The 27,134-nt window shown below is 40.6% G+C and overlaps 1 protein-coding gene and 1 pseudogene across 1 annotated transcript in view; one reads left to right on the top strand and one right to left on the bottom strand.

Moving 5' to 3' along the window:
- The window catches only part of PDE5A (phosphodiesterase 5A), a 142,776-nt gene that overhangs the window by 95,082 nt on the left and 20,560 nt on the right, over window positions 1–27,134 (bottom strand). Inside the window, exons 2-3 of the mRNA XM_052641838.1 lie at window positions 24,625–25,213; window positions 9,619–9,708 (exon numbers count right to left, since the gene is read on the bottom strand). Coding sequence (XP_052497798.1) covers window positions 9,619–9,708; window positions 24,625–25,213 — 679 coding nt within the window. The remainder of the gene's footprint in view (window positions 1–9,618; window positions 9,709–24,624; window positions 25,214–27,134) is intronic.
- Window positions 19,786–19,909, top strand: LOC128050119 (uncharacterized; annotated as a pseudogene).

Below are 27,134 nucleotides of genomic sequence, written 5' to 3'. Positions count from 1 at the left end.
GGTGGTTTCACAGTATGTCCACCCACCCTTTGACATTCCTCTCTTCAAGAGCTAGAGCCTCACTGCCCTCCTCGTGAGTCTGGATCTGATGCCTGGCTTCTTTCCTTTTCTTTTTTTATATTTATTTATTTGGCTACCTCACGTCTTAGCTGCAGAACAGGTGAGCTCTGGTTGCAGCAGGCAAACTCTTAGTTGAGGCATGTGGGATCTAGTTCCTTGACCAAGGATCGAACCCAGACCTTCTGCACTAGGGGTGTGGAGCCTTAGCCCCTGGACCCCCAGGGAAGTCCCTGACGCCTGGCTTCTAGTGACTAGTTACTATGAGGCAAAAGTGAGCAGCTCTGGGGACCTGATCATCCAAGGCGCTGCTGATTTCTCTGTGCTCACTCTGCCACGTGCTGAGGACAGGGCGTGATATGGGAGGGTCTCCTGCCAGGGCGAGCGAGCCCTCTGGGAAGCGCACGCTCACACGCGAGGCAGGTGTCCCTACAGCATCCTGAGTGCAGCCGCGGGCAGGGAGCCAGGGCCGGAGCCACCCAGATGGCTAGGCGGCTCTGGCATTCCTGAACCACGGAAACAGATAACAGAGGCTGCTGTTCAAAATAAGCTTAGAGATCATTAATGTCACCCTCATGATCACCAACTAATTAGTAATAATCAAATGGATCTGGAATTCTAAATCCAGACCATTTTCACTTTACTTCACCAAGTGATGCCAAAAAAAAAAAAAAACCCACACAAAGATGATTACGATTCAAAAAATTTTAAATATCATCACTTACACTTTAATTTGAACTCTGCATATAATATTACTTCCCACTCTGTGGTAGAAGAGAAATAAGTAGGAACTTTTCGATGTGGATTTAATAAGAAGGAATATAAAATACATAGTTTATAAAGCATTTTACCTATATAATCTTAGCTTTTAGATGGATACAGGTATTCATATATATACACCTACTGCTAGCAGCCATGTCACTGATAACTATGTTAACTCTTTAAGAATGTATACAAATTAATAATGCGTGAAAATTATTTAATAATAAAAATCCATCCCAAGGCCTAATTATGTGGCTCTGGGTCAGATGTTATACCAAGAAATTACGAATATCTGCAACTGGTTCCCGGAGAAGGCAATGGCACCCCACTCCAGTACTCTTGCCTGGAAAATCCCATGGGCGGAGGAGCCTGGTGGGCTGCAGTCCATGGGGTCGCTAAGAGTTGGACATGACTGAGCAACTTCACTTTCACTTTTCACTTTCATGCATTGGAGAAGGAAATGGCAACCCACTCCAGTGTTCTTGCCTAGAGAATCCCAGGGACGGGGGAGCCTGGTGGGCTGCCGTCTATGGGGTCGCACAGAGTTGGACACGACTGAAGCGACTTAGCAGCAGCTGCTGGTTCCAGACCTCTACTAGTCATACTTCAGGATCTATATAAAACATCTCAAAATTAAACTTATAAATGCTCTATCAAACTTAAAATGAAGTGCGAGAACGGTTATTCTAAAAGTAAAATGAAGATAAACCTCATACTGAATAAAACACAGCTCTGAACCAAATTTTCTGAGCATTCACAATAAAATTTGTGTAAATATAGCCTACCGTTAATGTATTATTCAGTCTCAAGGGTTTATTCACTTTTCTCCTGGATCAGCAGTGTGGCCTCAGGGATCGAACCTATTAGTACAATATTGTTCCTCTGATACTCTTAAGAAATGTTTTTTCCTGAGGAAAATAGTTACCATCTTCTTTGTAAAATACACTTGTTTATTATTTAAAGGGCAATGTGGAAAAGGAAAAGAAAAGACCATCAGCATCAAGATATCAAGTCTGGAACCATTGGAAACTTTTCAGAGTATTTCTGTTTTGTTTCTAAAACAAAGCTATGAGAAAATATCACAGGGGAATAAATGCAATGGACATTTTATAAATTAAAAAAATATATATAACCGGCCAATTCTTTAGGACTAAAATAGATCTAGACCCACTGTCCGTCTACAATTACGCTCTCCTTATTCGTGTAGCTGTTTTCATCTAGGCTGATTTGGAATTGTAGGATTATGTATAAAGCTCTAACATTTATTTTTCGAAGCTTACATGTCCAGTTTAAGAAAAGCTCAGTTGGTAGTGCAAGCAGGATGTCAGAGGCAAGTATTTAGCCTGCCTCCACCATCTCCCAGCTTCCTCTCTCAAGGCTGTGGGATAAACACTGCAGGGATCTGCTGTATGAAACCACAGCTTTCATCCTTCCTGTGATTTCTCCCGCTCTTAAAATCCAGACTTTCAACTTATGTACTGAATAACGAACTTGTTTAACATTTGTTCTGTTACCTTGTATTTAATTTTTGATACAAAATCTTCTCAATGAAACTGAAAAGAAAATTTTTTAAAGTATCTTCCTTGCTTCATTAAAAAAAAAAACAACTCATTGCCTAGACCAGTGCTTTACATATTACAATGATTCAACAATTACTTTTAAGATCATATGATTTAGGAGGGGATGACCGGCCCCATCAGTTCATGGCAAACAGATGGGGAAACAGTGGAAACAGTGGCAAACTTTGTTTTCTGGGCTCCAAAATCACTGCAGATGGTGACTGCAGCCATGAAATTAAAAGACGCTTACTCTTTGGAAGGAAAGTTATGACCAACCTAGACAGCATATTAAAAAGCAGAGAAATTACCAACAACAGTCCATCTAGTCAAAGCTATGGTTTTTCCAGTAGTCATGTATGGATGTGAGAGTTGGACTATAAGGAAAGCTGAACACCGAAGAATTGATGCTTTTGAACTGTGGTGTTGGAGAAGACTCTTGAGAGTCCCGTGGACTCCAAGGAGATCCAGCCAGTCCATCCTCAAGGAAATCAGTCCTGAATATTCATTGGAAGGACAGATGCTGAAGCTGAAACTCCAATACTTTGGCCACCTGATGCAAAGACCTGACTCATATGAAAAGTGCCTGATGCTGGGAAAGATTGAAGGCAGGAGAATAAGGGGACAACAGAAGATGAGATGGTTGGATGGCATCACCAACTCAACGGACATGAGTTTGAGTAAACTCTGGGAGTTGGTGATGGACAGGGAGGCCTGGTGTGCTGCAGTCCACGGGGTCGCAAAGAGTCAGACACGACTGAGCAACTGAACTGAACTGAGATAATTTTTAAATGAGCAGATCAAGTCATGTAGCCTAAGTTTTGGAAAACATTTACTTTTGTATACTGCACTTAGATTTACACATTTGATCCCATTAATGCTTTACTTTATGATTTTCGGCATGCAACAAATCTCTCTGACTCATCAAAATATTTATATTATAAATATCTCATAAAATTAGCTGATATGTTTTGAAGTTTTTCAGGTTTCTTTTAAACGAAGATATAAACAGTTAGATAGCTAGCTAAAAATGCTCCTTTATCACACTGCAAACAAAAAAATCCTTACCATAAATACTTTATTATGACTATTACATTTGCCCTGAAGAATTATGTCATCAAGTACGATAAGATAAACTCAAGATGATAAAAACAGAGGAGAATAAAAGCTCTGATTCTAAATTAGATTTCTACTTAATAACCGGAGTCGACATTCAACCAAGAGAAAACAGGTGTCAGCCTAACCTGACATTATTGGATATAATCTCCACCTCAGATCAATATGAACATTTTCTAGAACTTGCATTATTTCACAGTGTCCTGGCTTCTACCTCACTGATGCAGCCATTATAAAACAAAGCACTCATCTCCACACACCATAACAAGCAATACTTCAAGAGAGGGTAGTATTTCAGGAATAGATCAGCTGAGCTACAGAGAAAGAGGTGAGTTTCCCTGCTGCTGCTGCTAAGTCGCTTCAGTCGTGCCTGACTCTGTGCAACCCATAGACAGCAGCCCACCGGCTCCCCTGTCCACAGGGCTCACCAGGCAAGAATACTGGAGTGGGTTGTCACTTCCTCCTCCTGAGTTTCCCTACGCTTCTTTACTAAACATAAAAGAACCATCTAGTTATAGTAATAACTAATGCACATGACAAAAATTTAAAAATGGATCCAAGTGCCCAGGTCTGAAAAATCCAGTGTTAAGCCTAAAAGAAATTTAACAGCAGCTCTAAAAATTCACACACTTGCTGCAAATGTTTTCATGAGGCTTCCTGACTCACCCAGATTCACATGAACCATGCTCCTGTGGCTCATATCCCTGGAAAACATTTCTTCATGTTTACTGGATGTATCACTCTGAATACATTATAAAGGGCAGACTCTGACCCCTCTTCCTCCCCACCCCCACCTGCTCCCTTTCTTCTCTTTTTTTTTCCAACTTAAAAAAAGTCTGCCGGCAGAGTGGTTTCAACACAACTTTGAAGAGCCACCAGAATATAGCCAGTTCTCCTTGTCTCCACCTTCAAGCCCTGCTTCTACGTGCTCACATCAGGGAACGTCCCTCCCCCAAATCAAAAGTAATCTAAACATTTACTGCAGCAGCTCAAGAAAACAATGAGGCGGAAGAAAGAGACTGCAGTCATCGTCCACAGTGGAATTCTAAAAAACCCTCTCGCCTAGGTTTCAATTTCAGATTCGCCAAGTTTTAGTTATGTGACTTTGGCCAAGTTCCCTAAATGTCCTGTATCTCAGTTTCATCTTCTGTACGCGGGAATAAAATAATGACCACTTCCTCTGGTTGTGACAAAGATTTAAAAGAATTAACAGGCATCGAATCCTCTGAACAGTTTCCACAGGATAAGCAGTTATTTCCCAAGTCCTACCCACGTTGTTCCTCAAACCATTTTATTATACAGCCTAGACTGGCTCTTTTCTCTCCCTTGACCCCTTTACTTTTTGTCTTCATTCATTTTCTCTAGCCAATAGTTCTGTGACCTTTCCCAAATAAATTAGTTTAGCTTCGTCTAGCATTTCCAGTCTGCTCCCTACCACCACCACCCTTTGCCCATTAACCCCACTGTCTTAGAAGGGAGTATACAGAGAGGGTAAGGTTGTAAACATTTATCCTCTATGACTTAAAAAAAATTCTATCACAGAAGTTTTAGAAATATCTATGTTCTTGACTTTCAAAAAGGCATCGCACTATTATACTTACAATTGCAACACTAATGAAGAGAACTCCTGAAAATGTTTAATTACTTGAAAGATTTCACAAGAAGAGAGGCAGATGAAGTGATTACATATTTTACTGAATCTTAAAAATCTTCCTGAATATTCTGGACTATGTTGTAGTTCAGACTCTAGTATTCAGTATTCAACTGCTCCTTTCAATCAGCTCTCCAGAGCCGGTACTTTAAGAAACTGGGGTCACTGAAAGGTGCCAAGGCATTTAATAAACAATCAATAATCATATTTCATCTTTGGTTCCTTGGTAATTAGGTGGAGTCAGTGTCCGTTTACTCAATACAACTGCACTAACACAAAGAGAAGAAACCAAATTTACTTTGCCTCATTTATGAGCAAAAACAATGAAAAGTATCTTTCTTTGAAGCTTAAGGTTTGTTAGAGGGTGAACAGACCAGTCAGGGACTGTGCTGGCCGTCATTTGATCCCAGCTGCCTGGTTATTATGTGACTGATGACCTCTTCATCCTTTTTTTCTCATGAAAGTTCCATGTCTCCTCTAAACAAATGACAGCTGACATTTATTGATCACTTCCCGTGTGCCAGGAATTATGTCAAGCCCTTTGCGTGAACAAACACATTTAATCTTTACAACAACCCTGTCCTTTTACCAACGTCCTCTTACCAACGTCCTTTTACAACCCTCATTCAGCAGATGAGGAAACTGAAGAGCCAAGGGATTAACCAATTCCATCCTGGTTTCTCATCAAGTAAGTGTTGGAGACGGGATTCAAGCCCAGAGCAAGCATAACAAGCACTGCCCAAAGCCCTACTGGGGCTCTCCCATTGTGATTTAAAAAGCTTCGTGGGAGAAAGAGCAGTTTTCTATTGTATGCACACAGCAGCAAACATTGCCCCCAGTTTGTTTATGGAGCTATAAATCCAAAGATAATTTTGGAATCCATACAGTTCATCTTCTTAGTGTTCTTGGTCGGCTAAATGACTTTTTATACCACAACCAAGCTGAGAGTATGACGGTTTTTCCTGACTGTTTCTCTTCATTCCTTTTTTTCTGAAGAAATAATTCTCACAGGAAATAATTTCAAACCCAGCAGTGTGAGCGTGGGAGGAGAGGACAAAGAATGGGGAGGGTCAGCAAGATGTTTAAAAAGCTGTGTTTGGAAACCTTCCCATCAGTAAAGTTACTAAGACGCCAGTGAAGTCACTGAAAATTTTTTATCTCATGAAATGTTCTGTGTGAATAAGCTTTTGTGAAAATCAGTGAAGAGCTCAGTCTTCTCATCAAATCATCGCAGGGTAAAATGGAGACAGCAGGGGAGGAAGAAGAGGCCTGGAGGCAGGCAATGCTGAGAATGCCGAACAATGCAGCAGGAATCTTAGGGGGGGCTCCGGAGAGTCGCAATCGGGGGACCTGTGGCTGAGCCCACTTTACTCAGGTCTGTAAGTGAGCAGATGGCCCGTGACTGTGAGCGAGGTTATTTATTCATGCAATCAAATTTAAGCGCTAAAACTTTAAAAAATTGACACCAACACGTGTTGCCTAGGATGTGAAGCAACTAGAACTCTCATACACATCAACAGCAGAAAAGCATACGGCACAGTCACTTTGGAAAGGACTCTGGAAATTTCTGATAGAGTTCAACAAACACCCAACACGACCTGGAAATACCCCTCATATATATTTACCCAAGAGAAGGGAAAGTATCTCCACAAAAAGACCAGTATGCAAACATCAACAGAGTGTCTTCTCCTCAGAGACAAACACTGGAAACAACTCAAAAGCCTACCAACGGATGAACAGATAATCAAATTGTGGCACATCCACACCATGGAATAACCACTCAGCAGTAACAGAGGAACACACTACTTACACACTCAAGAGCAGGGATGAATCACAAGCATGACACTAAGCGAAAGAAGGCAGACACACAAGACTCCATACGGCGTGACTCCGCTTACGTGATGCATATGACATTCTAGAAAAGGCCAGATACCAGCGACAGAAAACGGGTCAGGGCTGCCGGCAGCTGGGGGTTGAGGGAGGAGAAGATCAACTACAGGGAGTGCAGCGAAGTGTCTGAGGGGACGGAAATGCTTTGCACCTCTTAAAAATTTTATTAGTGTTGTTATTAATTTGGCTGCACTGGGATCTTCAGCTGTAGCACGTGGGATCTAGTTCCCTGACCAAGGGTCGAACCGCAGCCCCCTGCACTGGGAGGGCAGTCTTAGGCACTGGACCACGAGGGAAGTCCCAGATGTTCTGTATCTTGATGACAGTGGTAGTTACAGGACTGTACATGCACCTCTTGAAAACTCATCGAACTCTACACTTAAAATGAGTGAATGTGATTACCTAACTGGTACCTCAGCACAGCAGGAGCTTTTGTTACTGTTGTTTTAGTTTAAGCACCCCACTCCAGTACTCTTGCCTGGAAAATCGCATGGACGGAGGAGCCTGGTAGGCTACAGTCCATGAGGTCGCAAAGAGTCAGACGCGACTGAGCGACGTCACTTCCTCACTGGCAGTTACAAAGACAGAAACGTGTGCCCAGAGGATGCTCTCTTGCAGAAAGGCAGTCTCCTCACCCTGGTGATTTTGTTGCATATTCTCATGGATTCCCTCAATCCTCAGTGTTCATGCAACTTAGAAAGAGATGTTTAACCAGAGCATGATTTGGGCTAAGTCTCTCAACCAGTACAAAGTTGTTTCTCAGGCCATGGTTTTAAAACATACTTATAAACTAAAAGCTGAACATCACCTTCTTAAGTGCACACAATTACATCCTTGGTTTATAATTAGGGCAGCCAGATAAAACATAGGATGTCCAGTCAAATTTAATTTTAGATGAATAACAAATAGTTATTTTAGTATAACTACGTACCCCAATATTGCATAAGATATGCTCTCTATTTCTTTTATCTTGCAATCCAATTAAAGAACACCATTGGTCCATGTATGGTCTTTTCAATTTCATTTATTCATTCACAATTAATTAGCTAATTAATTATTTAATCTTATATATATGTTTTAGCTGCAGGTATTTTTAGTAATCATGGCTGTAACTACCTTAAGAAACCATGTAGCAACTCTAAGGCACTGAGAAGGTATTTAGAAGACTGAGAAATTGCTGACTTGGGAACCTGTTCATCCAGCTGTGACTGCAGGCCGGGTGCACCAGCATCACCTCAGTGCTTGTGGGACAGACTCACTCAGGGCTCACCTAGACGACTGAACTCAGAACCTGCATTTTAAGATTCGACATGCACATTCCTGTTTTGGAAGCACGGAGTTAGAGCACTGTATTTTAGCATACGTAGCGGGGATCAAAGGGAAGCTGACTCAAAGTACAGAAACTCCTTAGGAGAATATTTTAAAAGTTCAGGCATTACTTCAAGATCTGAATCATGGTACAGTACAGGTACCAGGAATGAAATTGAAAGAAAGAAATGGAAATGGGAAACACTAATAGAAAAAGAATCTGTGGAACTTGGTAAAAGACTGGATGGGCTGCCCAGGTGGCTCAGTGGTGAAGCACCCACCTGCCAGTGCAGGAGAAGAGATGCAGGTTCCACCCGTGGGTCAGGAAGGGCCCACTCCAGTATTCTTGCCTGGAAAATCTGCAGACAAAGGAGCCTGGCGGGCTATAGTCCATGGGGTTGCAGGAGTCCCACAGGACTCAGTGACTAAACAACGACAACTGTGGTTTTGGTGTTTCTAAATGCTCCGCTGGTGATTCCACTTGCAGCCAAGCTTAAGAACCACAAATAGGAGCTCTTTCAATCTATTTGTTTTCACGAAGAGAGATGATTTTCAACCCTGGCTACACTTTAGAATTATTTGAGGAGCTTTAAAAATGTATCAGTATCTACACCCTGCCCTTAGAGATTCTGATTTAATGTGTAACTTTTTAGAAGTTCCACAGTTGTTTGTAATGGGCACGCAGGGCTGAGAACACTCAAGTGAAGCATTCAGTTTAAATGATCATTTATTAACTATTTTTTTCAAATAAATGTAAAATGAAGAGAGAATTCAGTATGTACAGAATCCAAACCTTCTAATTAGGTGAAATATAAACCAACCTATTTTCATCTGCTTGTTATAATTTCACAATAAATTTTGCCTGGAGTTAGCTACAATATCCATTTTTTTCAAAACCTCATTTTGAGTAAAAAATAAAATCAGTTGATGACCACTGAGATTGGATAACCATTCATGAAACAAGCATTATTCAAGGGTTCAAAATATAATATGAAATAAATTGATTATAATCACAACCACAATTATATATCTTAGGATAGAGTAAGGTCTTCAGGAAACAGAGATAAAAAAATTATGTCTAAAATGTGTTTCTAGGTAAAAGTAAATAATCAGGATACAATTCTATTACTGAAGTCCAAATAAAACACATCAAGTTTTAAGCACTTTCCAGTTAACTGCACTAAAGCATTATTTCAGAAGTATGAAAAGTAAAAAAAAAAAATTTCAAAAAGAAAAATGCTTCCAAATGACCTTTGATAGAATGGAAAACTGGCTTACCTCTTCCCTATGATTCTTAATTGGCATACAAAGAATACTTTGTGTCCTGTAGCCTGTAATTTGGTCAACTTCTGCATTGAATCGAGGATCCTAGTAAGGAAGATGAAATTCAATTTAGTGACTGACTTGTTCAATGATTGATGTCATTTTTCTGATTTATAGGATTAGAGAAATCTAACCTTTGACTTACCTTGTTGCTCTGAATGTTAAATTTTATCACTGTAAAAGGTATCAAATCATATAAGTACATATAATCTTTGACAAAGATAAGTTTAAAGTTTTTTAAGGAAGCTAGTGTTCATGAATACATACAGATGCAAACAAATGTTAAAAAATAAAGAAAATTCAAAAAAGTAACCAATTTAGATAGTTTCACTTGAACTCCAGAAAGAGTGACAACTCTCCGCTTCTATAATAAAATTTGCCTATTCTCAGCTCATTGATTCTTCTGAAAAAGAAAAGCATCTCTGGTCTGAAGTTTTTTCCCATAAAACCCACCACCTCCAAAATGACCTTTGCAATACTGATGTTACTTCCCTTGTAACGACTGACCTTGTTCTGTGAATAGAGGAGCATGATGGGCTATAGTACACGGGGCCACAAAGAGCTGGACAGGACTGAGCATAACACGACAGCAACAAACTACTGTTTATCTATTACCTCAGCATTCTGTATTTCTATCTCAGATGTTCATAAGAATTAAAATCTTTTTTTATTTAATACAAGTGCATGGTCTTCATCAAACTATAAACAACTCCTGAATCTTCTGAATCTCTTTCCCCTTTCACAAAGTACGTCCCTGCACATCCAGTAATCACAAAGGGCTTTTGAAATGTGTAAAAGTTCAAAATGTGGGTTAAAGAAAAAAAGATGCAGGCTATTTTCCATTAAACCAGATTAAGAAGATTAAAGTAGGCTGTAAACTCCATGAGGGGCCTTTATTGGTTCATTGCTGTATTTCCAAGATCAACTCAGGAACTCAAAAACATTTGTTAAATAAATAAAGCAATTCATTAACAACTGACACCACAGTTATCCAATGTGATCATTTTTAGCTTACAAATCTTGTAGAGGTAGGAGGATAAACTCAAGGAAATGGACAGATACTAGCATATGAGATACAATTAAAATGGAAGCAAGCATACCAGAATATAAATATCTGAATGAATATTGTTCCCTTCAAAGCAACAGCCTTGGGAACTTACATACTCAACCTAATAATAGAATTATTGTTGTAAAAATTCTGCTTTTGGAATTCCCTTTGGAAAATATGGAGTAGTCACACTGGAAAAATCCTCATCTCTGAAGGTCATTTCTTCTTTTTTTTTTTAATTAGTCTAATGTCACGCAAAGCCAAAGCTGTAAATGAAGTAAATGATTACACTAAATTCCATCAAACAAGGGTCAGAAATGAGGTCAATTTTCCCATTTAGAGGGCCGAACTTGGCCTTAAATACAAACTTTCAAAAGAAAAGTTACCAAATGGTGGCAAATCAACGTAAATATTTTATATTACAAATGAACACTATTGCATTTTAATTTTTCTGCAAACATGGTCAAAGTTGTATTGAAAAGACAGAGAAAATCTTGCCTGAATGTTTCCAAAAAACAGTTTTAAATAACATGCTATATTGCAAGGTATCTAAAGAAAGCAGACAGGCTACTGATATGGATGAATTAAAAGAAGTTAAACATTATGAATTTATACAGGGAATTATGCCATAAGCTAATAATCAAAATATGAATGGAAATGCATTCTCAGCAATTATTTTGTTAATGAATATCTGAATTACAAGACCAATTTATAAAGAAGAGGATTAAACCCAACTATCTAATCAAAGCAAGAGTTTGAAATGTATAGGACTTCCACAGATTTTTGTGTATACTGGAAGTTTAAAATAAACAGCAACCTTGGATTTCCCTCTTCTGTGAAAGAAGTAGGAGTAATGTCTGCCTCAAAATCACTTTAAAGAATCTTGGCATCTCAAAGAATCTGCCTTTAACAATGCACCAGTGCAAGGGCTACAAACACAGAGAACTTCTAACGCTTCTAGGTCCAGGAACCACGGAAAGAAAAATGGAGCACTACTATTACTATTGTTATTTCTTTCACTGTGAATGAGAACATGACAGTGGGAAAAAAACCCACAAAGCTTAAATATCCATCTCCTATAAAAAACAACTATTAGCAGACTTGTCCTCCTGCTGGAAAATATCTGACCAGATTAAATAACTGAGACAGCTAAACCACACACCGTGCAGAGGAGAACGCAGATGGCTGCAATGCAGTAATCTTGCTCCTCCAGGCAGCGCTCCTCCCACCACGGAGAAGGCAGGTGGTCCCCAAAGCAGCCACGGTTCCAAATGGAGCTGAATTCAGGGCTTCTAAAGTGCTTTACAAATAACTGATGAAAGAAGAGAAGGGAAGGGCAAGGGAGAAAGGGAAAGATACACCCAACTGAAAGCAGAGTTCCAGAGAAGAGCAAGGAGAGACAGGAAGGCCTTCTTAACCAAACAATGCAAAGAAATAGCAGAAAACAACAGAATGGGAAAGACTAGAGAGCTCTTCAAAAAACTGGATATATCAAGAGAACGTTTCATCCAAGGAGGGACACGAGGGACAGAAACGGTATGGACCTAACAGAAGCTGAAGAGTTTAACAAGAGGTGGCAAGAATACACAGAACTGTACAGGAAAGGTCTTAATGACCCAGATAACCATGATGGTGTGATCACTCACCTAGAGCCAGACATCCTGGAGTGTGAAGTCAAGAGGGCCTTAGGAAGCATCACCATGAATAAAGCTAGTGGAGGTGAAGGAATTCCATCTGAGCGGTTTCAAATCGTACAAGGTGATGCTGTTAAAGTGCCACACTCATGTCAGCAAATTTAGAAAACTCAGCAGTGGCCACAGGACTAGAAAACGTGTTTTCATTCCAATTCCAAAGAAAGGCAATGCTAAAGAATTTTCAAGGTCAGCCGAGTCGCTCAGTCCTATCTGACTCTTGCGACCCCATGGACTGCAGCACACCAAGCCTCCCTGTCCATCACCAATTCCCAGAGTTTACTCAAACTTATGTCCATTGAGTCAATGACACCATCCAACCATCTCATCCTCTGTCATCCCCTCTTCCTCCAGCCTTCAATCTTTCCCAGCATCAGCATCTTTTCTAAGGACTCAGTTCTTTGCATCAGGTGGCCGAATATTGCAGCTTCAGCTTCAGCATCAGTCCTTCCAATGAATATCCAGAACTGATTTCCTTTAGGACCAACCAGTTTGATCTCCTTGCAGTCAAGGGACTCTCAAGAGTCTTCTCCAGCACCACAGTTCAAAAGCATCAGTTCTTTGGCGCTCAGCTTTCTTTATGGTCCAGCTCCCAACTTTAAACTACCATACAGTTGTGCTTCCCTCATAGCTAGTCAGTAAAGAATTTGCCTGCAATGCAGGAGACCTGGGTTTGATTCCTGGGTTGGGAAGATCCCTTTGAGAAGAAAATGGCAGTCCACTCCAGTATTCTTGCCTGGAAAATCCCATGAACAGAGGAGCCTGGCAGACTACAGTCCAAGGGGTCGAAAGAGTCAGACATGACTTAGCGACTAAACCACCACCACAGTTGTGCTCATTTCACATGCTGGCAGGGTTATGCTCAAAATCCTTCAAGCTAGGTTTCAGCAGTACATGAACCAAAAATTACTTCCAAATGTACAAGCTGGGTTTAGAAAAGTCAAATGAACCAGAGATCAAATTGCCAATATTTCTTTGATCACAGAGAAAGGAAAGGAATTCCAGAAAGAAAAAAAACAACATTTGTTTGACTATGCTTCTTTGACTATGTTAAAGCCTTTGACTGTGTGGATTACAACAAACTGGAAGATTCTGAAAGAGATGGGAATACCAGACCACTTTATCTGTCTCCTGAGAAACCTGTATGCAGGTTAACAAACAACAGTTAGAACCAGACATGGAATAAATGACTGATTCAAAACCGGGAAAGAAGTGTGACAAGGCTGTATATTGTCACCCTTAAATTGAATTAAATTAAATTGAATTGTAACGATTTAATAAAAATTGCTAAGTTTTATTTAACTTAAGGAGATCCAACCAGTCCATCCTAAAGGAGATCAGTCTTGAGTGTTCACTGGAAGGACTGATGTTGAAGCTGAAACTCCAATACTTTGGCCACCTCATGCAAAGAACTGACTCATTTGAAAAGACCCTCATGCTGGGAAAGATTGATGGCGGGAGGAGAAGGGTACAACATAGGATGAGATGGTTGGATGGCATCACCAACTCAATGGACATGAGTTTGGGTAAACTCTAGGAGTTGGTGATGGACAGGGAAGCCTGGCGTGCTGTGGCCCATGGGGTCACGAAGAGTTGGACACGACTGAGCGATGAAATGTATGCAGAGTACATAATGCAAAATGCTGGGCTGGATTCTTGAATCATATGCTGGACTCAAGACTGCTGGGAGAAATATCAACAACCTCAGAAATGCAGATGATACCACTCTAATGGCAGAAAGTGAAGAGGAACTAAAGAGCCTCTTGATGAGGCTGAGAGAGGAGAGTGAAAAAGCTGGCTTGAAACTCAACATTCAAAAAACTAAGATCATGGCATCCAATCCCACCACTTCATGGCAAATAGAAGGAAAAAGTAGAAGCAGCGACAGATTTTATTTTCTTGGGCTCCAAAATCACTGTGGACAGTAACTGCAGCCATGAAATTAAGACGCTTGCTCCTTGCAAGGAAACCTATGACAAACCTAGACAGTGTATTAAAAAGCAGAGACATCACTTTGCTGACAAATATCTGTCTAGTCAAAGCTATGGTTTTTCCATTGGTCATGTACAGCTGTGAGAGTTGGACCAGAAAGAAGGCTGAGCACTGAAGAACTGATGCTTTATTACTGTGGTGCTGGAGAAGACTCTTGAGAATCCCTTGGACAGCAAGGAGATCAAACCAGTCAGTCCTGAAGGAAATCAATCCTGAATATTCACTAGAAGGATGAATGCTGAAGCTGGTGCTCCAACAGTCTGGGCACCTGATACAAAGTCCCTCATTGGAAAAGACCCTGATGCTGGGAAAGATTGAAGGCAGAAGGAGAAGGGGGCAGCAGAGGATGAGATGGTTAGACAACATCACAGGCTCAGTGGACTGAATTTGAGCGAACCCCAGGATATAGTGGAGGACAGGGGACTCTGGCACGCTGCAGTTCATGCAGTCGCAAAGAGTCACACAAGACTTAGAGACTGACCACCAGCAATAACAAAAGGGCTGGGATGTGCGAGGCAAAGTGCCTGATAAGACAGGCTGTGCTGTGGGTGGGGTAGGGCATAAAGGAGGAGCGGCAGAAGACAGTGGCTAGCCAGGTGGAACATGTACTTGGGAAGACTCTTAAGAGAACAAGCAAAAATTACCTGTTGAAAGCTGAAAGTGGAATAGTGCTACCAATTATAAAAATGTTTGAAGACACTGGGGTCCCACCCATCAGAGGTACCTTCCAGTAATTTCACTGCCTGCAAGAATAAAGGTCAGCCCTGTTTTAAAAGAAGACGATATAATCCAATGACTTTCAACAAACAGTCACAATGTCCAGCCTACAATAAACATAGTCACAACAAATGAAGAAATAGGAAACTGCAACCCATAGTGAAGAAAAAGAACAGTCAATAAAAAATGACCCCAGGATGATTCAGATATTGGAATTAACAACAAGGACTTCAAAGAAGCTATTATAAATGTACTTAAAAACTTAAAATATGGTAATAATGAACAGATGAGAATCTCTGCAAAGAAAGAAAAAAAGTCTTTTTAAAAAGCCTGATGGAAATTCCAGAACTGAGAAGTACAAAGTCTAAAATGAAGAGTCCGCTGATCAACAGCAGATTGGATGAGTCAGTAGAAGGTAAATTGAGTCTGAAGGTAGACTGAGAAAGCACCTAATCAAAAAGACAGAGGAAAAACAGAAACTATAAGAAGTTAACAGAGGATAACATTAAATGGTCTAACATATATACAAGTGGAGTCCAAAGTGAAGAAAATGGGGCTGAAAAAAATATTTAAACACATGACCAAAAATTCCCTAAAGTCAGTGAAAACCTTAAACATATACACATAGTGTGGAAATGATACATAACACGAAACATGGAAGAAATGAAGGCTGGCTGACTTCTCATAAGAAAAGTGAAAACCAGAAAAAAGTGGGAAAACAGTTTAAATATTGAAAGAAAACTACTGTTAACCGAGAAGTATCTTTGCAGTAAAGATATCTCTCAAGATTATAGGCAAAATGATGGTTTAAACAAAATCAGAGAATTTGTCACCATCAGACCAATACTAAAGAAATACTAATGAAAGTTCTTCAGCCTGAAGAAACAGATTCTACAGAAAGGAATAAAGAGCTTGGAACTTGGCCTGCACACAAGCATAAATATATCAACAATAAGGAAATGGACCCAAAAAGATACTGCTGGGATTTATGTCCACGAGTGTCCTGCCGACATTTCTCTCTAGGAGTTTTATGGTAACAGGTCTTACATTTAGGTCTTTAATTCATTTTGAGTTTATTTTTGTGTATGGTGTTGTAGAACGTTCTAATTTCATTCTTTCACACATAGCTGTCTATTTTCCCAGCACCACTTATTGAAGAGACTGTCTTTTGTCCAGTGTATTCCTGCCTCTTTTGTTGTAGAATGGAATATTACTCAGTCATGAAAAAGAATGAAATAATGTCATTTGCACAACGTGGATGGATCTAAGATTATCAGACTAAATGAAGTAAGCCAGACAGAGAAAGGTAATTATGATACTGCTTATGTGTGGAAGCGTTAAAAAAAAACCAAAAAGACACAAATTAACTTATTTACAAAACAGAAATAGATCTATACACATAGAAAACAAACTTATGGTTATCAAAGGGGAAAATGGGGCAATAAATTAGGAGTTTGGGATTAACAAACTGTATATAAAAAAGATAACCAATAAGGGCCTACTGTAAACCTGGAGAACTATATTCAATATTTTATAATAACCTAAAAGGAAAAAAATCTGAAATATATGTGTATGTGTACATACATATATACACACACACACATAACTTTACCACTGTGCTATACATCTGAACATGCCACTGTACTTCAGTTAGAAACAGAAGAAGGAAGCCTGGTTCTTCATTTTTGGAGGAAGAAAACAAAAGGTACCTTGAGGTATTAGATTGAAATCAGAGGTAAGAATTTATTGTTTATAATATAATGGGTAGCTAGCTATAGGAATAAATAAAATATTAGTGTATGTTAGTCTGTGTATTTTTTTTCTAGCTCTATCTGCTGAAAAATTAGTAGCAATGAGCATGCCTAGTGCCTAGATCTTGGTTTTAGAATACCATCCCTTCCACTGAGAGGAACCAGATTCCCTAGGTCTATGGCAAGGAAAGTGTTAGGTAAGTCTAGAACATCCTGCTAAGTAGTTAAAACTTTCAGCTCCCTCAGAAAGCAAGAAAATGCCAAGAGTGATGTGGGAACATATCAAAAAGACATCGGTTCAGTCACTCAGTTGTGTCCAATTCTTTGCGACCCCATGGACTGCAGCACGCCAGGCCTCCCTGTCCATAACCAACTCCCAGAGTTTACTCAAATCATGTCCGTTGAGTTGGTGATGCCATCTAACCATCTCATCTTCTGTCGTCCCCTTATCCTCCCACCTTCAATCTTGCCCAGCATCAGGCACCTTTCATATGAGTCAGCTCTTTGCATCAGGTGGCCAAAGTATTGGAGTTTCAGCTTCAGCATCTGTCCTTCCAATGAATATTCAGGACTGATTTCCTTGAGGATGGACTGGTTGGATCTCCTTGCAGTCCAAGGCACTCTCAACAGTCTTCTCCAACACCACAGTTCAAAAGCATCAATTCTTCAGCACTCAGTTTTCCTTATTGTCCAACTCTCATATCCATACATGACCACTGGAAAAACCATAGCTCTGACTAGATAGACCTTTATTGGCAAAGTAATGTCTTTGCTTTTTAATGTGCTGTCTACGTTGGTCATAGCTTTTCTTTCAAGGAGCAAGAGTCTTAATTTCATGGCTGTAGTCACCATCTGCAGTGATTTTGGAACCCCCCAAAATAAAGTCTGTCACTGTTTCCATTGTTTCCCCATCTATTTGCCATGAAATGATGGGGCCAGATGCCATGATCTTCGTTTTCTGAATGTTGAGTTTTAAGCCAACTTTTTCACTCTCTTCTTTCACTTTCATCCAGAGGCTCTTTAGTTCTTTGCTTTATGCCATGAGTGTGGTGTCATCTGCACATCTGAGGTTATTGATATTTCTCCTGGCAATCTTGATTCCAGCCTGTGCTTCATCCAGCCTGGAGTTTCGCATGATGTACTCTGCATATAAGTTAAAATGAGCAGGGTGACAATATACAACCTTGACATACTCCTTTCCCAATTTGGAACCAGTCTGTTGCTTCATATCTGGTTCTAACTGTTGCGTCTTGACCAGCATACAGATTTCTCAGGAGGCAGGTCAAGTAGTCTGGTATTCCCATCTTCTTAAGAATCTTCCACAGTTTGTTGTGATCCACACAGTCAAAGGCTTTGAGGTAGTCAATAAAGCAGAAGCAGATGTTTTTCTGGAACTCTCTTGCTTTTTCGATGATCCAATGGATGTTGGCAATTTGATCTCTGGTTCCTCTGTCTTTCCTAAATCCAGCTTGAACATCTGGAAGTTCACGATTCATGTATTGTTCAAGCCTAGCTTGGAGAATTTTGAGCATTACTTTGCTAGCATGTGAGAGATGAATGCAATTGTGCAATAGTTTGAACATTCTTTGGCACTGCTTTTCTTTGGTATTTACACAATATCAAAATAAATTCCCTTAAGATATTAATTAATTACAACGGGAAAAGTGTATCTTTGTAGTGAAACACTTAGTGGACACCACTTTAACCCACTTACCAAGTTTAACATCATCAAAAATGTGGTAAAGTAACATCGTGTGCTACCTGGTAACACATGCTAAGAAGGTCTGTGGTATAATTAAAAAAAAACATGTTTGGTCGGGCATTAGATCTCTTCAAACCCTTGGAATTACCTGACTGATAGTTTTCTTATATTCATAACAGGCCCGTGCCAAGCATACCTGAGCTCACGCTGATGCAAAGTCTCATGGGGGAGAAGGCCTCCAATAGTTTCAGGACTGGGGCTGGCTGCCAGGAAAACCAACTGGGTGATTAGAGGGTCAGAACATTCAGCCCTGCCACTGGATAAGGAAGAGGGGCCTGGAGATTGAGTCCAATCAACAATGGTCAATAATTGAATGACCCATCCCTACATACTGAAAAGAAAGTCAGATTGAGGGAACTTTTGGGTAAAGGTGATCTACCATGTGCTGGGATGGTGTTGCCATAGAGGGTGGACAAGGAAGTTTTGTGTCCCCCGCCTCTCACTCCTTGCCCTTTGTATCTCTTCTATTAGGCTATTTCTGAATGCTATCCTTTATAAACATACAGCTATAATCTTAAGGATGGCACTTTCCTGAGTTCTGAGTCATTCCGGCAAATCACTGAACCCGAGTGGGGAACCCTTGCATTTTCAGTTAGCCCGAAACACATGTGGCTAGCCTGGGGCCCTTCTTGTGGCTGGCATCTTAAGTGGGGACAACACTGTACAATAGGGTCCCTAACCTCGGGGTCTGCACTCAGTCCAGGCAACTAGTGTCAGGACTGAGCTGGACCGTGGGACACCCCAGCTGGTGCAGAGGTGAAGAACTGATCGTCGTCTGTAAAGCCAAACGAGGTCGAAAGAACATTTGCGGTGTTCCTGCCAAAAGCGCCTAACTTGAATCTATTCAAGAAAAACATTCTCCAAGATAACTGGCCTGTCTCCTTCCAAAATACATGTCAAGAAAGATAGAGAAGCACTGAGAAGCTACTCCAGAATTAATGGAAACTAACAAGATAGGACAAATACGTGCAATAAGTAACCTTGAGTTAGAGCCTTGAACAGAGGGGAAAAAAAAATCACTGCAAAGGACATTCATGGGGCAACTAACCAAAATTGTCTATGGAATGTTAGCTAAGAGCTTTGTATCAAAAAATTTCCAGATTTTGATAAAAGTATGACAATTGTGTAAGACAATACTCTTGTTAGGAAATATGTATAGCAATTGCTTCTCAGCCTTTTAGCTAAGATCAAGTGCAGTATCTGTTCTTATCAGAAAATACATATAGTAAAAATGTCTCCGAATGGCTCAGAAAAAAATAATATGCATGCATTACTTACACGCATTACACACAGAAAAAGAAACTAATAAAGCAAATGGGGCAAAATATAAACAATTAGAGAATCTGGGTAGAGGGTATATACCCAAGTTTCTGATACTGGTCTTGCAACTTTTCTATAAGCTTGAAATCATATAAAGATAAACATAACAGAAAAGAAAAAAAGAAATAACCAGCTAGATTTGCCAAATTATATGCTGGCCTCCTTCCACAAAGTGGAATATCTAAAGATTATTAGAGCATTTAACAAAGATACAGCAGTTCCCAAACTCTGTTCCCTAGGACACAATTACAACATAACAAATGTTTCAAAATTGGTAATTTATTAAAATTAGGACAGTAGCTATTGTTATTTCTTTCTTCTGAAATTCATTTTGGAAGTAATTTTATTCATCAGAAATTGACTTGAGTAGCACCTGAGGCCTGCACGATGAGAGATGGTGAAGACGTATTTATCTGAAGAAGGACTGAAGGCGGGGGGCTGAGGCTGCAGCAGGAAGAGCTGCAGCTCGAGGGTAAAACCCACCTGAGTGGCAATGTGACCCTTCCCCAAGAACCCTCCAATTTCTCTCCCTAAAAATCATGGTGTCCATGGTGAGGCTGCCCCATGGAAACAAGAGATGGGTCTAAGTTTTGCATTCCTGTTGACTTAGGAAATAAAAGGGTTATGTAGACAATATAAATCCTTTGACACAGGAAATCTTGGGAGGCGTAAGGCTTCCACCAGACACAAAACCAGGGCTTCAAGGCAATCTGTGATAGTTAATTTTATGTGTCAACTTGATGGCTAAGGGACGCCCAAACGGCTGATAACACGTTATTTCTAGGTGTGTCTGTGAGGATGTCTCCAGAGGAGACAAACATCTGAATCAGTAGAATGAGTAAAGAAGGTCTTATCAATGCCAGTGGGCATCATCCAATCCCTTGAGTAGGCAGAGGAAAGAAGGACGAATTCGCTCTGTTTGAACTAAGATATCCATATTCTTCTTGCCCTCTTGCAGTCCACCAGAGCTCCCGGCTCTAAAGCTTTTGATTCAAACACAGACCAGAGTTACACCGCTGGCCCCCCTGATTCTTAGGCCTGCAGACTCTGAGTTATACCATCAACCACACCAATCCTGGTTCTCCAGCTTGCAGATGGAAGGCAGACTGTGGAACTTCTAAGCCTCCATACCCAAGTGAGCTTATTCCTACAATAAACCACTTCTTATTTATCTCTATATATCCTACTGGTTCTGTTTCTCTGAAGAGCACTGAGGGATACACAATCTGATCTAAATACTGGATGATGTCTAGTGTTCAAGTATTAGGAAAATTCCAACACATTTATATAAATTGTTCTGATCATTGTGTCAATGCCTTATTATTAATAAATGCTGTGCCACATTCAAGAAAGCTGCATGAATGATGGCCTGATAGAGGAGGAGACGATGTGTTGACTGGACTTCACTGACATCTGTGGTGTAACTGAAACTCACTGGTCTAAGCTGCGGATCATGTCATGTTTTAAATATGTGAATGTATTATTTTATCAGTAATAAAACAGTTGAATTCCCAAATGTATACCATTCTGTTACAAAGTTTTAAAATGGGAATCAAATGTTGACCATTTCTTAAAATCAATTTATCTAAGAGACTTTTTTCTTCTTAGCTTCAATCTGAACACTGTTTTATCTCAGGGCCACTGCTTGGCTTTTTACTGCTGCACTACACCTTCTAAGTATTCTGCAGTCATGCAAGCTGAAGAAATGCTGCTATGCAGTGTCATTTTTACAGATTACATATCTAAGGAATGTGTAGGACTAAGAAAACACAGAACATGCTTTCATATTTTGACCATTTCCACAAAAGGCTATGAGACAGTATTTTGAATACTACTAATTATGAGTGGGCTGAGCAATGAACTGCGTGTGTGCTCAGCCGCTCAGTTGTGCCAACTCTTTGAGACCCCATGGACTAGCCCATCCGGCTCCTCTGTCCATGGACTCTCCCAGGCAAGAATACTAGAGTGGGTTGCCATCCCCTTCTCGGGGATCTTCCTGACCCAGGGATTGGACCCATGTCTCCTACACTGGTTGGCAGGTTCTTTGCCACTGAGCCACCAGGGAAGCCAAGTAATGAATTATCCACTAGCCAACTGATTTTCACTGTTAATACCAATGTAAATTACATCACAATCAATCCCACAACTTCTAATGAAATTCTGTGCCAGGAAGAACTTCTGCAAGGCCACTATAAATGCAGATCGAGGGAGTCAAAGGTGGAGTAGCAACATGAGAAATCCACCAGGCTAAGGGGCTTCACCCTGCTGCTGCTGCTAAGTCGCTTCAGTCGTGTCTGACTCTGTGCAACCCCACAGGCGGCAGCCCACCAGGCTCCCCCGTCCCTGGGATTCTCCAGGCAAGAACACTGGAGTGGGTTGCCATTGCCTTCTCCAACGCATGAAAGTGAAAAGAGAAAGTGAAGTCGCTCAGTCGTGTCCGACTCTTAGTGACCCCATGGACTGCAGCCTTCCAGGCTCCTCCGTCCATGGGATTTTCCAGGCAAGAGTACTGGAGTGGGGTGCCATCGCCTTCTCCGGGGCTTCACCCTGGGGCACTGCAAATCAAGGGCACTGGGCCTATTTTAGGCAAGAATTAAATCACTGCTCACTGCAAAACAAAAATTACACCATATTATTGGGTTGGCCAAAAAGTTCTTTCAGACTTTATGTAACAGCTTATGAAAAACTCAAACTTTTTCGGCAACCCCAAAACTCTAAAGATGGCAAAGAAATTAAATAAAATTGATAGAAGTGAAGAAATCCTCAGTGCTGGTGAAGTTTAGGACAAGGCAGACAAATGAAGGCTTTCTCAGCTAAACTGGAGCATATTTATGGTCCTGCTCTACCATTGCCACCTAAGATGGAAGGGGATTCAGCCAATTTGGCAGCAGTCCTTCAGCTGCGCCCTTAATACCCCTCTTGGCGTCTGCTTCGGTGTGCCGTTATTTACAGAGCTCAAAGGGGTCATGGAGATGGCTCCGTGAAAGACCAAATTGAAACCACTGCTGGTCTAGAGTGGATTCTGAAAGCTATCTCAGGATTTAACATATGTGAACTATCACATATCTCCTCAGACCCCTACCCTCAGAATTCCTCACCAGTCACCACTATTTACTGACCCAACTTCAAAACCTGAGGCATCTCCAACTTTTCGTCTCACTTCCATCGCCTACTAGCTTCCAAGTCTGGCAGATTCAACTGCTTCTGCAATCCATTTCCTCCTTTTGATCTTGAAGGCCAGTGCCCTGGTTTAGGTCCTTACTTCCTCAGCCTATTAAAATAGCCTCTCCTACCAGTTCCCAGTATTTTTCCACCTAATTCACTTTATGACCACCATAATATTCATCATTCTAAAACAGTCTGAATCACACCAGTCCCCCTTTCAAACCGTCTTCAATTATTCCTCATGGCTCTGAATCAAATACAAACTCCTCAGCTGGGCATTCAAGACCTCAGTGATCTCCAGTAGCTTCTCAAAATCTACACTATCCCCCACATATATCCACACAAGCACCACATGATCCAACTTCCCATCTTCAAAATTCTCTTTACACCTGGCTCTTACCATGCACACAACTCAATCTACTCAAATCTTACCCATCCTCCAGGGTCTGTGTCAATTATTGCTTCCTCAAAGAAACCTCTCTCCATCTCCCCAATTACCTGTGATCTTCTACTTCCCTGAACCTAACACATTTTTCCTGGCTCTATTATGACCTGCTTTTTACTCTACTTATCTCCTCTACCACAATCTTCTCTTAATCAACACTTTTTAGGACTTGTCTCTGTGCCAGGCACTGTACTAGGCACCAGGAGTACAGGGCTGAACAAAACATCTCTGACCCCTCAAACTGCACAGAGGAGCCTCAACTTCTCTGTGTTACTATGGAACCTACACAGTGTACCACATGATAAGCAGCAAGAACATTGTTCTATCAAGGTGCTAGAACATGATTCATAAACATACTGCCATACAATTAAGATGCTTTGTTTAAAATCTCTAACTCTATTAATAAAAGAATCATTTTCAATAGGAAATTTGAAGAAACATATATTGTCATCTTTAAGTCTATAATAAAGACTTGTTCACTACTGAAACAAAAATGGAAGAAATATCAAATCCTTCCATCAAAATATTGTAGAGCAAATTTCCTATTTTTTGAAGATACACATAAATTTATTTGTTTAATAAAACAACTGAAAGAGTGGAAAGAAAGATAATCAGACTTTGGTATCAATGAGACGTCAAATGAATGAGTATGATTAAGTGAATGAATGAATTTTAAAAGACTATTGGTTTGGTTTCCAGACAGTTTTTGGACCTATTATCTTAGAATCTCAGTAAAATCCTCAGAAGTTCACATAGTGGTAATCTGGATAGGGATATGTATAGTGATCAAGAAAAAACAATGAAAGAACACAACTGTGAGATGAGCTATGTAAAATCATCATTAAGGACAATAACGAGACAACATTTCTCTAAGGCCTCTGTGTTGGACTCAGCCACCAGTGAAGAAACTGACTTTCAAAGATGGGGAGGTTCTTAACCATACATTCCCACTTTAAATAAGTTTGTAAATGATGAAATCTCAGTTTCAAATATCCCTACGATTCACAGCAGCTGCCCATGCCCCATCCATATTCCATGGCCCACCCTGCCTGTTCCAAGAGTTTACTTACCTCATAGGCGTCTTTGATGTTCAAGGGCTCGCCAAGAGCGGCCACGTGTCCCACGATGCCTTTGTTCCACTCTAAGCGGATGCAGTTATTTGAAGCTTCTTCCAGCGTTGAACCTTCTGCAACATCAAAGAGGCGGCTGATAAGAAACTTGTCATTGGAGCTGTCCTCACAGACAAGGAATAAGGAGTAGCGGTCGGCGGCGATGAGTCCATGGATGTGCAAGAAAATTTTGTGACATAAGGCTGTGACATCCAGGTGACTAGAAATATCTTTCACTAATTCCAAGAGTCTCGAGCACTGGTCCCCTTCATCATTATCAAACCGTGGGGAGGTTAGAGGCATCTGTTCCTTCTTGTCTGAGTCAGAGAGGAAGCTCACAGTTCCCTCAGAATCCTTGATAATGATGGGTCTAAGTGGCCGATCGAATTCGGAGGCAGAGATCTTCCTGGTTGGTGTTCCAGGGACACTGCTCTCTGCACGGGGACTTGGCTGCAAGGGGCAAGAGCAGGATTCCGTGTGGCCTTTGATTCCTTCCTTGCACACAGGGATGGTGTGAACTCTCTCAGCAAACCATGCATTGACCATTTCTCTGTAGAAAAGAACATGTAGGCACATCAAATATTTGAGGAAGATGGGAATGGATGAATAAGATGTGGTGCGTATATACAATGGAATACTACTTGGCCATAAAAGACTGATACAGGGTCACTTGCAGAGACGTGGATGGACTTATTGTTTGTCACACATAATGAAGTCAGAAAGAGACAAACAGATGTCCTCTACTAAGACATATATATGGAATTGAGAAAAATGGTACTGATGGACCTATCTGCAGGGCAGGGACAGAGATGCAGACGTAGAAAGTGGATGGGTGGACGTGCAGGGGGTGAACTGGGAGCCTGGGACTGAGGTATGTGCGCGGCCGTGTGGAGAAGAGACAGGCGGTGGGGACTTACTGCACCGCGCAGGAGCTCAGCTCAGTGCTCTGCGGGGACCTAGACGGGGGCGGGCCGGGGATAAGGGAGGAGGTGCGGGAGAGGGGCTATGTGCATACACAGAGCTGATGCTCTTCATCACTGAGCAGAAATTAACACAACACCCTTAAGCAACTGTACCTCAATCCAAACAAAGCAGAGTGTGTGTGTGAGAGTATGAGAGAGAGAGTGTGTGTGTGTGTGAGAGAGTGTGTGTGAGTGTGTGTGTGTGTGTGTGTGTGTGTGTGTGGCATGCCTGCTCGGTCATGGCTGACTCTTTGCTATCCCACGGACTGTAGTCTCCCAGGCTCCTCTGTCCATGGACTTTGCCAGGCAAGAACACTGGAGTGGGTTGCCATTTTCTACTCCAGAGGATCTTGCCAACCCAGGGACTGAACCAACATCTCTTTTGTCTCCTGCACTGGCAGGCAGGTTCTTTACCACTTTGCCACCTGGGAAGCACCCCGGAAAACTTCTAAAATCCTCTCATGGTTAACTGATGCAGTAACCATTTGTCATAGAAAATGAAAACATAATGGTCTATTTAAGATAGTTTATTTTGAAAAACTGAAAACAATTGTTTCAGTGAACATTTTAATAAATGATTGACTCCTATGTACATATATTTTCAGATATCTGATTTATAATGCATCAAGTGTCAAGCTGTTTCCTCTCAAAATCAGCCTGAATTAAAGTAAAAGCCACTAAATTTGACAACAGTCTTAGGAAAACACAGGCATGGAAATTTGCTATTTAAAACACACAACTTATTCTGAAGTTAAATATTTTAAATTAAAAAAAATTATCTGAATTTGGCTAGGTAACATGCTTAATTTTAGACAGTTTTTATCTATACCACTATATCTAGATTAGATTTAGGAAGGGAAATAGAAAACAGAAACAATTTGATCTAGTATGTGGAAGAAAGATCGTAGAAATAATAACCTAATAATGCGTGTCCAATAATCTAGAATAATCTTCCATTTACTCCTTGTATAAAGGAGGAAAACAAAAAACAGGCAATAGCTAGTATAAAAAATTTAATCCAAGAATATTTAAATTATTTATGTTGTTCATGTGCCACTCCATGAAGAAACCTATCTGAGCTAAAGGTTTCATAGTCAGTATTTAAAAAAAACAAAAAAACAAATATACCAGATCATGTACACCCAAAAGACTGCTGTTCAGTTCAAATAAATCCTCTTGGGAAGCTGTAATCTGATGCCAAGTGATGGCCCCATTACTTTAAATATTCTGGGAACTTTTGAAACTAACTTCTAAAAAAGTCAAAGTCAGATAAGAATATTAGTTTTACCTAAAAGCTAGATCTTGTTTTTCACTGAGCCTTGCTTTGAATAAGCAAATAAAACCACAAAAAAACCAGAGTAACGGCTAACTTAATACATATCGTATGCAGACGATTTTTCCCCCAATACAGACCTGATTTTTCTCCAAACTCAAAAATTTATTTTCAAAAGACAATAACTTGCTAGCACCAAGGATATTTAAAAGAACTGGCCTATAAGAGCAATGCAA

The sequence above is a fragment of the Budorcas taxicolor genome, chromosome 6, assembly GCF_023091745.1.
Source record: "Budorcas taxicolor isolate Tak-1 chromosome 6, Takin1.1, whole genome shotgun sequence".
In the NCBI taxonomy this organism is placed as follows: Eukaryota; Metazoa; Chordata; class Mammalia; order Artiodactyla; family Bovidae; genus Budorcas; species Budorcas taxicolor.
This window is presented reverse-complemented; position numbering and strand designations above follow the sequence as displayed.